The 13,822-nt window shown below is 31.9% G+C and overlaps 1 protein-coding gene across 1 annotated transcript in view; it reads left to right on the top strand.

Moving 5' to 3' along the window:
- Positions 1 to 13,798, top strand: part of LOC145335223 (tetratricopeptide repeat protein 21B-like) — a 63,110-nt gene extending 49,312 nt beyond the window's left edge. Inside the window, exons 44-48 of the mRNA XM_080180958.1 lie at positions 7,372 to 7,469; positions 9,000 to 9,068; positions 9,637 to 9,728; positions 12,174 to 12,269; positions 13,679 to 13,798. Coding sequence (XP_080037084.1) covers positions 7,372 to 7,469; positions 9,000 to 9,068; positions 9,637 to 9,728; positions 12,174 to 12,269; positions 13,679 to 13,744 — 421 coding nt within the window. The 3' untranslated portion in view covers positions 13,745 to 13,798. The remainder of the gene's footprint in view (positions 1 to 7,371; positions 7,470 to 8,999; positions 9,069 to 9,636; positions 9,729 to 12,173; positions 12,270 to 13,678) is intronic.
- The last annotated feature ends 24 nt before the right edge of the window (positions 13,799 to 13,822 follow it).

Genomic DNA, 13,822 nt, shown 5'->3' with positions numbered 1-13,822 from the left:
CTTGCAAAACATAGCAAATTCTTGCAAAACATAGCAAATTCTTGCAAAATATAGCAAATTCTTACAAAACATAGCAAGTTCTTAGAAAACTTAGCTTATCTGTCCTTCACATAGCAAATTCTTGCAAAACATGGCAAATTCTTGCAAAACATAGCAAATTCTTGCAAAACATAGCAAATTCTTACAAAACATAGCAAATTCTTACAAAACATAGCAAATTCTTACAAAACATAGCAAATTCTTGCAAAACATAGCAAATTCTTACAAAACATAGCAAATTCTTAGAAAACTTAGCTTATCTGTCCTTCACATAGCAAATTCTTGCAAAACATGGCAAATTCTTGCAAAACATAGCAAATTCTTGCAAAACATAGCAAATTCTTACAAAACATAGCAAATTCTTGGAAAACTTAGCTTTTCTGTCCTTCAAATAGCTAATTCTTGCAAAAAATAGCAAATTCTTGCAAAACATAGCAAATTCTTGCAAAACATAGCAAATTCTTGCAAAACATGGCAAATTCTTGCAAAACATTGCAAATTCTTACAAAACATAGCAAATTCTTACAAAACATGGCAAATTCTTGCAAAACATTGCAAATTCTTACAAAACATAGCTAATTCTTGCAAAACATAGCAAATTCTTACAAAACATAGCTTTTCTGTCCTTCACATAGCTAATTCTTGCAAAACATTGCAAATTCTTACAAAACATAGCTAATTCTTGCAAAACATAGCAAATTCTTACAAAACATAGCTAATTCTTGCAAAACATAGCAAATTCTTACAAAACATAGCAAATTCTTGCAAAACATAGCAAATTCTTACAAAACATAGCAAATTCTTGCAAAACATAGCAAATTCTTACAAAACATAGCAAATTCTTGCAAAACATAGCAAATTCTTACAAAACATAGCAAATTCTTAGAAAACTTAGCTTATCTGTCCTTCACATAGCAAATTCTTGCAAAACATAGCAAATTCTTGCAAAACATAGCAAATTCTTACAAAACATAGCAAATTCTTAGAAAACTTAGCTTATCTGTCCTTCACATAGCAAATTCTTACAAAACATAGCAAATTCTTGCAAAACATAGCTAATTCTTGCAAAACATAGCAAATTCTTACAAAACATAGCAAATTCTTGAAAAACATAGCAAATTCTTACAAAACATAGCAAATTCTTGCAAAACATAGCAAATTCTTGCAAAACATAGCAAATTCTTACAAAACATAGCAAATTCTTGCAAAACATAGCAAATTCTTGCAAAACATAGCAAATTCTTGGAAAACTTAGCTTTTTTGTCCTTCACATAGCAAATTCTTGCAAAACATAGCAAATTCTTGGAAAACTTAGCTTTTCTGTCCTTCACATAGCTAATTCTTGCAAAACATAGCAAATTCTTGGAAAACTTAGCTTTTCTGTCCTTCACATAGCTAATTCTTGCAAAACATAGCAAATTCTTGCAAAACATAGCAAATTCTTGCAAAACATAGCAAATTCTTACAAAACATAGCAAATTCTTGCAAAACATAGCAAATTCTTACAAAACATAGCAAATTCTTGCAAAACATAGCAAATTCTTGCAAAACATAGCAAATTCTTACAAAACATAGCAAATTCTTGCAAAACACAGCTAATTCTTACAAAACATAGCAAATTCTTACAAAACATAGCTAATTCTTGCAAAACATAGCAAATTCTTACAAAACATAGCAAATTCTTGCAAAACATAGCAAATTCTTACAAAACATAGCAAATTCTTGCAAAACATAGCAAATTCTTGCAAAACACAGCTAATTCTTACAAAACATAGCAAATTCTTACAAAACATAGCTAATTCTTGCAAAACATAGCAAATTCTTACAAAACATAGCTAATTCTTGCAAAACATAGCAAATTCTTACAAAACATAGCTAATTCTTGCAAAACATAGCAAATTCTTACAAAACATAGCAAATTCTTGCAAAACATAGCAAGTTCTTAGAAAACTTAGCTTATCTGTCCTTCACATAGCAAATTCTTGCAAAACATAGCAAATTCTTGCAAAACATAGCAAGTTCTTAGAAAACTTAGCTTATCTGTCCTTCACATAGCAAATTCTTGCAAAACATAGCAAATTCTTGCAAAACATAGCAAATTCTTGCAAAATATAGCAAATTCTTACAAAACATAGCAAGTTCTTAGAAAACTTAGCTTATCTGTCCTTCACATAGCAAATTCTTGCAAAACATGGCAAATTCTTGCAAAACATAGCAAATTCTTGCAAAACATAGCAAATTCTTACAAAACATAGCAAATTCTTACAAAACATAGCAAATTCTTACAAAACATAGCAAATTCTTGCAAAACATAGCAAATTCTTACAAAACATAGCAAATTCTTAGAAAACTTAGCTTATCTGTCCTTCACATAGCAAATTCTTGCAAAACATGGCAAATTCTTGCAAAACATAGCAAATTCTTGCAAAACATAGCAAATTCTTACAAAACATAGCAAATTCTTGGAAAACTTAGCTTTTCTGTCCTTCAAATAGCTAATTCTTGCAAAAAATAGCAAATTCTTGCAAAACATAGCAAATTCTTGCAAAACATAGCAAATTCTTGCAAAACATGGCAAATTCTTGCAAAACATTGCAAATTCTTACAAAACATAGCAAATTCTTACAAAACATGGCAAATTCTTGCAAAACATTGCAAATTCTTACAAAACATAGCTAATTCTTGCAAAACATAGCAAATTCTTACAAAACATAGCTTTTCTGTCCTTCACATAGCTAATTCTTGCAAAACATTGCAAATTCTTACAAAACATAGCTAATTCTTGCAAAACATAGCAAATTCTTACAAAACATAGCTAATTCTTGCAAAACATAGCAAATTCTTACAAAACATAGCAAATTCTTGCAAAACATAGCAAATTCTTACAAAACATAGCAAATTCTTGCAAAACATAGCAAATTCTTGCAAAACATAGCAAATTCTTGCAAAACATAGCAAATTCTTGCAAAACATAGCAAATTCTTGCAAAACATAGGAAATTCTTGCAAAACAGAGCAAATTCATACAATGAGGGTCCCTAACTCAAAAACGAATTTTCAGCACGATTCGACCACCGGTTCTCAAGATATGGTGAACTGGTGTCCTTGGTACCGACGGTAAGATTTGGGAAATGGTTCGAATCCTTAGGACAAGTCCAAAAATTTTTTTACACTTTATTTTCTATATTTTCGACCTGGTGTCCTCTCAGTTCAAAAATTTGATTAAGTGTCAAAATATTTTTAGCCAAATTTACTAAGGATTCGAACCATTTCCCAAATCTTACAGTCGATACCAAGGACACCAGGTCACCGTATCTCAAGAACCGGTGGTCGGATCGCGCTGAAAATTTGTTTTTGAGTTTGGGACCCTTATTGCAAGAATTTGCTATGTTTTGCAAGAATTTGCTACATTTTGTAAGAATTTGCTATGTTTTGTAAGAATTTGCTATGTTTTGCAAGAATTCGCTATGTTTTGTAAGAATTTGCTATGTTTTGCAAGAATTTGCTATGTTTTGTAAGAATTTGCTATGTTTTGCAAGAATTTGCTATGTATTGTAAGAATTTGCAATGTTTTGCAAGAATTTGCTATGTTTTGTAAGAATTTGCTATGTTTTGCAAGAATTAGCTATGTGAAGGACAGAAAAGCTAAGTTTTCCAAGAATTTGCTATGTTTTGCAAGAATTTGCTATGTTTTGCAAGAATGTGCTATGTTTTGCAAGAATTTGCTATGTTTTGCAAGAATTTGCTGTGTTTTGCAAGAATTTGCTATGATTTGTAAGAATTTGCTATGCTTTGCAAGAATTTGCTATGTTTTGCAAGAATTAGCTATGTGAAGGACAGAAAAGCTAAGTTTTCTAAGAATTTGCTATGTTTTGTAAGAATTTGCTATATTTTGCAAGAATTTGCTATGTTTTGTAAGAATTTGCTATGTTTTGCAAGAATTTGCTATGTTTTGTAAGAATTTGCTATGTTTTGCAAGAATTTGCTATGTTTTGCAAGAATTAGCTATGTGAAGGACAGAAAAGCTAAGTTTTCCAAGAATTTGCTATGTTTTGCAAGAATTTGCTATGTTTTGAAAGAATTTGCTATGTTTTGCAAGAATTAGCTATGTTTTGCAAGAATTTGCTATGTTTTGTAAGAATTTGCTATGTTTTGCAAGAATTAGCTATGTTTTGTAAGAATTTGCTATGTTTTGCAAGAATTAGCTATGTTTTGTAAGAATTTGCAATGTTTTGCAAGAATTTGCTATGTTTTGTAAGAATTTGCTATGTTTTGCAAGAATTAGCTATGTGAAGGACAGAAAAGCTAAGTTTTTCAAGAATTTGCTATGTTTTGCAAGAATTTGCTATGTTTTGCAAGAATTTGCTATGTTTTGCAAGAATTTGCTATGTTTTGTAAGAATTTGCTATGTTTTGCAAGAATTTGCTATGTTTTGTAAGAATTTGCTATGTTTTGCAAGAATTTGCTATGTTTTGTAAGAATTTGCTGTGTTTTGCAAGAATTTGCTATGTTTTGCAAGAATTTGCTATGTTTTGCAAGAATTAGCTGTGTTTTGTAAGAATTTGCTATGTTTTGCAAGAATTTGCTATGTTTTGCAAGAATTTGCTATGTTTTGCAAGAATTAGCTATGTTTTGTAAGAATTTGCAATGTTTTGCAAGAATTTGCTATGTTTTGTAAGAATTTGCTATGTTTTGCAAGAATTAGCTATGTGAAGGACAGAAAAGCTAAGTTTTTCAAGAATTTGCTATGTTTTGCAAGAATTTGCTATGTTTTGCAAGAATTTGCTATGTTTTGTAAGAATTTGCTATGTTTTGCAAGAATTTGCTATGTTTTGCAAGAATTTACTATGTTTTGCAAGAATTAGCTATGTGAAGGACAGAAAAGCTAAGTTTTCCAAGAATTTGCTATGTTTTGCAAGAATTTGCTATGTTTTGTAAGAATTTGCTATGTTTTGTAAGAATTTGCTATGTTTTGCAAGAATTTGCTATGTCTTGTAAGAATTTGCTATGTTTTGCAAGAATTTGCTATGTTTTGCAAGAATTAGCTATGTGAAGGACAGAAAAGCTAAGTTTTCCAAGAATTTGCTATGTTTTGCAAGAATTTGCTATGTTTTGAAAGAATTTGCTATGTTTTGCAAGAATTTGCTATGTTTTGTAAGAATTTGCTATGTTTTGCAAGAATTAGCTATGTTTTGTAAGAATTTGCTATGTTTTGCAAGAATTTGCTATGTTTTGTAAGAATTTGCTATGTTTTGCAAGAATTAGCTATGTGAAGGACAGAAAAGCTAAGTTTTCCAAGAATTTGCTATGTTTTGTAAGAATTAGCTATGTGAAGGACAGAAAAGCTATGTTTTGTAAGAATTTGCTATGTTTTGCAAGAATTTGCTATGTTTTGTAAGAATTTGCTATGTTTTGCAAGAATTAGCTATGTGAAGGACAGAAAAGCTAAGTTTTCCAAGAATTTGCTATGTTTTGTAAGAATTTGCTATGTTTTGCAAGAATTTGCTATTTTTTGTAAGAATTTGCAATGTTTTGCAAGAATTTGCTATGTGAAGGACAGAAAAGCTAAGTTTTCCAAGAATTTGCTATGTTTTGTAAGAATTTGCAATGTTTTGCAAGAATTTGCTATGTTTTGCAAGAATTTGCTATATTTTGTAAGAATTTGCAATCTTTTGCAAGAATTTGCTATGTTTTTTAAGAATTAGCTATGTGAAGGACAGAAAAGCTAAGTTTTCCAAGAATTTGCTATGTTTTGCAAGAATTTGCTATGTTTTGCAAGAATTTGCTATGTTTTGAAAGAATTTGCTATGTTTTGCAAGAATTAGCTGTGTTTTGTAAGAATTTGCTATGTTTTGCAAGAATTTGCTATGTTTTGCAAGAATTTGCTATGTTTTGTAAGAATTTGCTATGTTTTGCAAGAATTTGCTATGTTTTGTAAGAATTTGCAATGTTTTGCAAGAATTTGCTATGTTTTGTAAGAATTTGCTATGTTTTGCAAGAATTAGCTATGTGAAGGACAGAAAAGCTAAGTTTTCTAAGAATTTGCTATGTTTTGTTAGAATTTGCTATGTTTTGCAAGAATTTGCTATGTTTTGTAAGAATTTGCAATGTTTTGCAAGAATTTGCTATGTTTTGCAAGAATTAGCTATGTGAAGGACAGAAAAGCTAAGTTTTCCAAGAATTTGCTATGTTTTGCAAGAATTTGCTATGTTTTGCAAGAATTTGCTATGTTTTGCAAGAATTTGCTATGTTTTGTAAGAATTTGCTATGTTTTGCAAGAATTTGCAATGTTTGTAAGAATTTGTAATGTTTTGCAAGAATTTGCTATGTTTTGTAAGAATTTGCTATGTTTTGCAAGAATTAGCTATGTGAAGGACAGAAAAGCTAAGTTTTCCAAGAATTTGCTATGTTTTGCAAGAATTTGCTATGTTTTGCAAGATGAAGGACATAAGCAGCCTTCCTAATGTAAGAATTTGTCAGACAAAGGACATAAGTCACCTCCCTTAAGTTAGATTTTGTTAGATGAAGGACATAAGTAGCCTTCCTTAGATCAATTTCCAGTGACTTCTGTCCTAATTAGGAATGACTTTGTTTTCTTTCCATGATCCAAAAAATGATATACTACATTTAATTTTTTTGTAAGGGGGGTGGATGTTAATCCCTCCTACCCTACAAAATCTTGGACGTTTTTGATAGAAATTTTATAGAATTTCATTTTTAGACATCTTTATTTACAAGCATACTTTAAGATAACGTCTTTCTTACAGACAGACATTTGAAAATGAATTGTAGCTTCGCATATAAAACAGTTTTTTTCCCTGTGTAAGTAATATTACACCGCGACCTATTATTCTAATGGAAAAACCAATTCCCAAAGCAAATTAATAAAAAAATAAACAAATAAAGAAAAGAAAAAAAAATCAGCTGAACCATTTTTTCGCCAATAAAAAAGAACAGTTTCCTAAAATAGTGTATTTTCATTATTGAAAATAATGTAAGCCTTCAGTCTTATGATATAATGGATAAATGGTACTTTCCCTAAAGTGACAAGTTAAGCATAGACCCCACATCACTTTATTTTACAATAAATTGAAAATAAGGAGAGGGAGGTTTTTTTTTCCTATGTCTAGCCCCTACCATGTTCCTACTTTAACCTAAACTGAACGAACCAAATAAAAAACACGAAGAACTACTTTTTTAATTTGGAAGAGGGTTCTGTGTTCAACTTGGCGCTTTGAAGTAAACAGCCGAGTAATATAATAGATAAGAGTCAATAATGGTTGATTCAACTTTGCTTATATGGTAAAATCTATACTATTGATTATATTTTAAGAAACCAATTGAAGCGAGTTGCCCGTCACAGCTGGAATTTTGAGGATGCTGAATATTTGGAGCGATGCTGGCTGCTATTGGCTGATATCTATATACAAGGTAGTGATTTTTCGCGACTAACCCAGTGAAAGTTACTTTCTTGGTGTCGATTGCTTCCCATTAGCCAGTGGGCTAATTATATAATAATGCAATATTGTAACCTCTCTGAATTTCCGAAAATAAATTATTATTATTATTATAACCAAAATAAGGAGGGAACCTTAAGAAAAGAAGAAAAGTCTTTCCCTCCAATTTTCTGGCAAGCAAGTTGATCTTTGCTAATCTGTTGTTGCTGCGATACATATGCAAATATAACTGGACATATATAACTCTCTAAATTTCAAATGTAAACATATTTGATTATTGTGAATTTTGAATTCATAATTAAATTTCTTTGAAAAGATATTTGCATATGTTAAATATAACCTAATATTTGTCAGAATATAAGGTATAGCTGCCGCAGTTTTAACCGCAACTGCCAGAAAATCCACATTTGCTAATAATTGCGGCTGGATATTGAAATGCAGCCGCCAATTTTTTTTATAATTCTCAACCGAGCCGTATTTACATTCATAATGCGGTTGCAATGTGTAATAAGCGTTATTTGACAAATTGAATTCTCTTCAATTGTTTAATGGATTTATTTATACCTAGCGGCCTATACCTATACCTAGAGGCCTCTAGGGGCACTTGAGGAGGGGAGGTCGAATTTGATAACCCAATTTATTATTTTAGATTTTTAAAGAAAAAGAAATTTTTTTTGGGGGGGGTATTCTTTTCTCTTGGGAGGGTGGTGGTACCCTACCCCAAAATATTTATAAACCTTCCCTGGACCTATGAGAAGCTCCCTGTTAAGGAGAACCCGATCGGTTCAGTGGTTAGCGAGATCCATTGGTACATACACACAGACACACAAATAGACAAACAGACATCCTGTTACTTTAGTATAAGGATTGGATCTTACACCAGATTATCATGTACTCTAATCTAATAAAGAGAAACTTGCTATTGGCCAACCTGACCCAAGAACTGACCGATAAATGGCGTCCATGTTAGACGACAATTTTCCCTGTCATAATATCCACATATATTCTTTATGTATATATTTCTGTTCTCTGAATCATTGAACAAATATTCTTCTTTTGAAAAGCTAATGACGCCATTAAAAGCTATGATTTTCATATTTTTAAAGAATTAATTTACATAGATTTAGGAACCTTTTAACGTTTGTAGTATCATGAATTGTGCTTTATATAAGAGTTTTACATCAAAATCTTGAATTACTCAGGGCTAATAAACTTGAAAGTATAGATGTATATACCAGACAACTCTCCATGATTCTTTATTGACCCATAAGTTTGCAGAAAATTTTGATATATGGAATTTAGGGCTTACTACTTACGTAAATGTACATTTAATTATGTAATTTTGAGAAAAAGTAAATATTTTTTCATAGAAAGTGTAAGGTAACGCATCCCAGAAGCAATGGGGTTGAATCATGGAGTCCATGAATTGTACAGCTATTTAACTTTTCTCCCCCCCCCCCTATTTTTAACGTTATTTTATAGATTAAAATCATTCTTGTTTTAGGTGGTAAGTACGATATGGCCAGTGAGCTCCTAAGAAAAGTTCTACAACAAAATAAATCTTGCACAAAGGAATGGTTGAAAAAATATATTTTTTTCCAAATCTTTTTAGAAAAGTACAATTAAATTAGGAAAATTCAAAACTTAATTCAAAATAGTTAAACAAAATGTTTTAAAGTCAATTAAAAAAACTGACCACTTGACCACACCTGGTTATAAAGTAGCTGTTATATTGAAATCCTAAAATCAAATTCTATTATTCTACCCATACTGAAGGCTTATATTATAATAGAGTAAAAGAATATCTGTTTGTTTATATGTCTGTTTATTTGTTTGTCTGTCTGTACTGAAGGATCTCGTTAACCACTGAACTAATATTACAGTGTAGCTTCTCATAAGTCATTGGAAGGTTCATAGCTATTTGGGGAAAGGGTATCACAACCCTCCAAAGAAAAATAGTCAAAAATATATAAAAAAAAAAAAAATAAAGCGCCGCCTATCGGATCTTTTTAGTAAACAGCTGATCTTAAATGAATTGATGAGAAAACATTTTATGTTCCCATAGAGTAATGCTATAACGTAGCTGCATCTAGCAAATATAGATACTAACAACATATTTTTAAACATATCCTTTCTGAAGGCTTATGAGTACATGGGTTTCATAATGGAGAAGGAGAGCAGCTTTAAAGACGCGGCTAACCACTACGAAGCCGCCTGGAGATACAGTAATAAGGTAATACAACTCGCGGCCGTGGCTCAACACATAGCGCATCCATACGTCGCCGAAGAGGTGATAGGTTCGCATCTCGGCTCAACACCTCGCCTCATGACTTGATATTACAGTGTCATGTACCGCAGCCTTGCCCTTTTGAGATAATTAACGAATGAAGTTAAAGAGAATCCGCTTGTTGTTGGGGAAATTGGCTCAAATCATTTAAAAAGTACTTGTAATTCAACACATACATACAAGATATACGGAAACCTTATACATAGAAAAGCTCTGCTTCAAAGAAACTAATTTTAATTTTGTGCTGTCAAACGCTTTGCAAAAGTCTTTGTGACATTAAGTAGGAAATTTAAGATCAAGAAGAAAGTACGTAAGGCGTTCAAACTTCAAACAGCTGTTCGTATAGCCTAGGACCAGCCAAATAAGGTCTACTAAAACAAGCAATGCACAAAATGCTTGTTTATTAATTCAATACAACTACAAGCAATGCAAATATTGTACCTAGCTAGACAAGACGTGCTGCGTTGGTTATTTTTGCATGTCTTTTATAACTAATAAAGTATAAAACAAGCAATGCACAAAATGCTTGTTTATTAATTCAATACAACTACAAGCAATGCAAATATTGTACCTAGCTAGGCAAGACGTGCTGCGTTGGTTATTTTTGCATGTCTTTTATCTATAATACAAAGTAGAACGATGTCTGTCTGTCCGTCTGTCCGTCTGACCGTCTGTCCGTCCGTCTGTCTGTCTGTCCCTTAAGATCTCGGTAACCACTGAACCGATCGGATTCTACTCTTCAGGGTATATACCTATTAGTCCTGTGGTGGTTTTAAGCTATTTTCTTGGGGGGTGGGACACCCCCAACCCCCCCAAAAACAAAAAAATCCCCCCCCCATTTTTTTTTTTTTTTTTTTTTTTTATATTTGCTGAAGATTTCCTAGGTCCTTTGGTAAAAAATATTTTTTATTCCAGCATTTATTTTGAATGAAAGAATAGCAACATTCTCTCACTAAAAACAATAAATATTAATTTTTTTTTATCACCTCTTGGGGCAAAGCCCCTAGAGGCTAGGGGCGAAGCCGCTAGTAACTAATAAAGTATATCATTTTAGGACTCTTGCGTTACACATCGCATCCGCTTCTCGGATAGGAAATGGGTTAAAATCTAGGGCCAATACCGTGCCATAATTCAAGACTTTAAAAAATGATTCTTACTAATGATATGTCACATGCTTGACAAAAATTTTAGTCATCGGAGGGAAAGCCTTGGCCCAAAACATTCAGCCTATAACATTAAGATAGAACTTCCAGACAAAGGCCGTGCAATCAAATAGTTGGTTGTCTAGAGACCGTCTGGCCAAGGAAGCATGTACTTTAGTTGAAAGATTTGGATCAGCGTTAAATCCGTCTTGATCCTAAAATTGTAATTTTATTTTCAATTTGGGCTGTGAAAGAGATCAAATTTGTTCCATTGATCTCTTTCTCAGCTTAATCAGAGAGGGAAATGTTTTCTCAAGAAAATATGTTTTTCATTAAAGTACAGTGGAAATTTCGCGTCCCCCTTATTTTTGATAGAAATTAAAAATAAGGGGAGGTAATTTTTACTCTTATGCCTAACCCTATCGTTTGTGGGATCTACATATATCAGCTTTGCTGTGACCTTGCGGGCTACTAACTACCCAATACCTATTTGAAAATGTTAAAATTATGCAATATAATATACCTTCCTTACCTAATGTACTTTCAACTACTGTAGTTGTAAAACTTTTTGGGTACATGTAATTTTATAGTAATTTGATGATCATCTTATGTTTTCTTTAACTTTAAAAATATTATTAAGCTGGGGTCATTTGAGGGAATCGAAGTTATCATATTTTTACAAGCTTTTCCCCTAATTCTAGCCCTTGCAAGGCAATCACCTAAACTTACCTAAAATAACCTTACAAAAGCTACTGTGAAAATACGATGAAACCCGCAACTTCGTTATCTTCACATGACCCTTAAGCAGTATCTTGAATATCTATTTCAGAATAACCCTGCGATGGGCTACAAGCTTGACTTCAACTTGAACATAAAGGCTAAAAGTTTAATTTATTTATTTTAGGCTAACCCTGCTATAGGCTACAAGCTTGGTTTCAACTATATGAAGGCTTTAAGTTTAATTTTATTTTAGGCCAACCCTGCAATAGGCTACAAGCTTGGTTTCAACTATATGAAGGCTATAAGTTTAATTTTATTTTAGACTAACCCTGCAATAGGCTACAAGCTTGGTTTCAACTATATGAAGGCTATAAGTTTAATTATATTTTAGGCTAACCCTGCTATAGGCTACAAGCTTGGTTTCAACTATATGAAGGCTATAAGTTTAATTTTATTTTAGACTAACCCTGCAATAGGCTACAAGCTTGGTTTCAACTATATGAAGGCTATAAGTTTAATTATATTTTAGGCTAACCCTGCTATAGGCTACAAGCTTGGTTTCAACTATATGAAGGCTAAAAGATACGCAGATGCTATTGATGTCTGTCATTCGGTTCTGGAAAAGGTAAGCAGCAAATTAACAACCAGCTAATTTGACAGATTCTGTACTTTTAGTGATTCTACTCTGTAACAGTAAGGGATAGTTTTGGATAAGAAAATGGACTAGAAATTTATAAACATACCAAATTATGATAAACGAAGTTATGCACTCTGTACTTTAAGATTATTGGTTGAAAAGTTTAGGCAATATAAACTAAAGGATAAAAATTCAATAAATAGACAAACAATAATATAAATGGAATGGGAAAAAAAGTATGTTGTCTGACAAATTTACAACTGTCTATATGTGTCAATTGATACATCTCCAATTATTCCTTGGTTTTATAATATTCCTAGAATAAATGCTCCAAGAAATTTAGTGAAAATCGATTCTTAATATTAAGAATTTATCAGGGTGCGAAAGGACATTGGCAATAAAGTATTCTTTGATCCTGTCAAACTTTTATGTTATTACAGCAAAACAAGACTTTGGCCTTAATATTAGAATGACGCTAGGTCGATACTATGTCAACAGTGGCCATTTTAGTTTGAATATTACTTTAAACTTTCCGTTGAAGCTCCTGGCTATTTGAATAAGTAAAAATGGGCATTATTTGATAATGGTTACTTGAATTTTATTAGTTTTAAATATATTTTTTGTTGCACTATAGAAAGATTAAAGGGTAAAACCAGCGTTATTGGAATATTTTGATGTACATTTTCACATCCCAGTAATTTCTTGAGATAAATGTATCTTTTCACTCACTACTTATCATGAATCAAATTACTCGATACAATACAAATAAGGTTCATACTATTTGGAGTTTTAAACAGAATAATAGGTTATTCTTACAAAAATAACGCATGCTTAAGTAACAATATATATATAGCTTACCTGTAAGTTACAATCCTATTCAAAGTAGTGAGGTTTTTTTGTTAGTCTAGTAGATCTAGAGGACGATTGATTTCTTTATTTAGGAAAGCTTTACAAAGGTCGAAAGGTTTATTAGTACTTTTTTATATTAAATAACAGTCTTGGGGTGATTACAGGCCTTTTTAAAGACATCCCTCGCCCAAAATCCTAGGCGCAATATCTATCCTTATAATAAAGTAACAGGATGTCTATTGTCTGTCTGTGTGTTTGTATGTTTGTACCGAAGGATCTCGCTAACCGCTGAACCGATTGGGTTCTCCTCAACAGGGTAGCTTCTCATATGTCCCAGGAAGGTTTATAACTATTTTGGGGGAGGGTACCACCACCCTCCCAAAAGAAATCACAAAAAATAATAAAAATAACGTGTAGAGAACGCAACGAAGATAGGTAACGTATTATTTTTTTAAAAAACATTTAAAGTGCCACTAGAGGCCTCTAGGGGCGTATCCGCTAGTTCGGTTATATCGTAGCTGACCCCTAAATATAAAACTTTATTTCAGTATCCAAACTATCCGAAGATAAAGAAGGACATTCTAGACAAATCCAGAAGTTTAATCAGAGGATAAGTAAAAAGTGTAAAAATAGCCTAAAACCTGCTAATGTGTACTTCAATATTAAAGAAATAAATTTATTGTAACTAAAAA

Source organism: Acartia tonsa, chromosome 13, assembly GCF_053477335.1.
Source record: "Acartia tonsa isolate MP-2025a chromosome 13, ASM5347733v1, whole genome shotgun sequence".
Taxonomy (NCBI): Eukaryota; Metazoa; Arthropoda; class Copepoda; order Calanoida; family Acartiidae; genus Acartia; species Acartia tonsa.
Note: the sequence above shows the minus strand (reverse complement) of the source record. Positions and strands in the feature narration are given on the sequence as shown.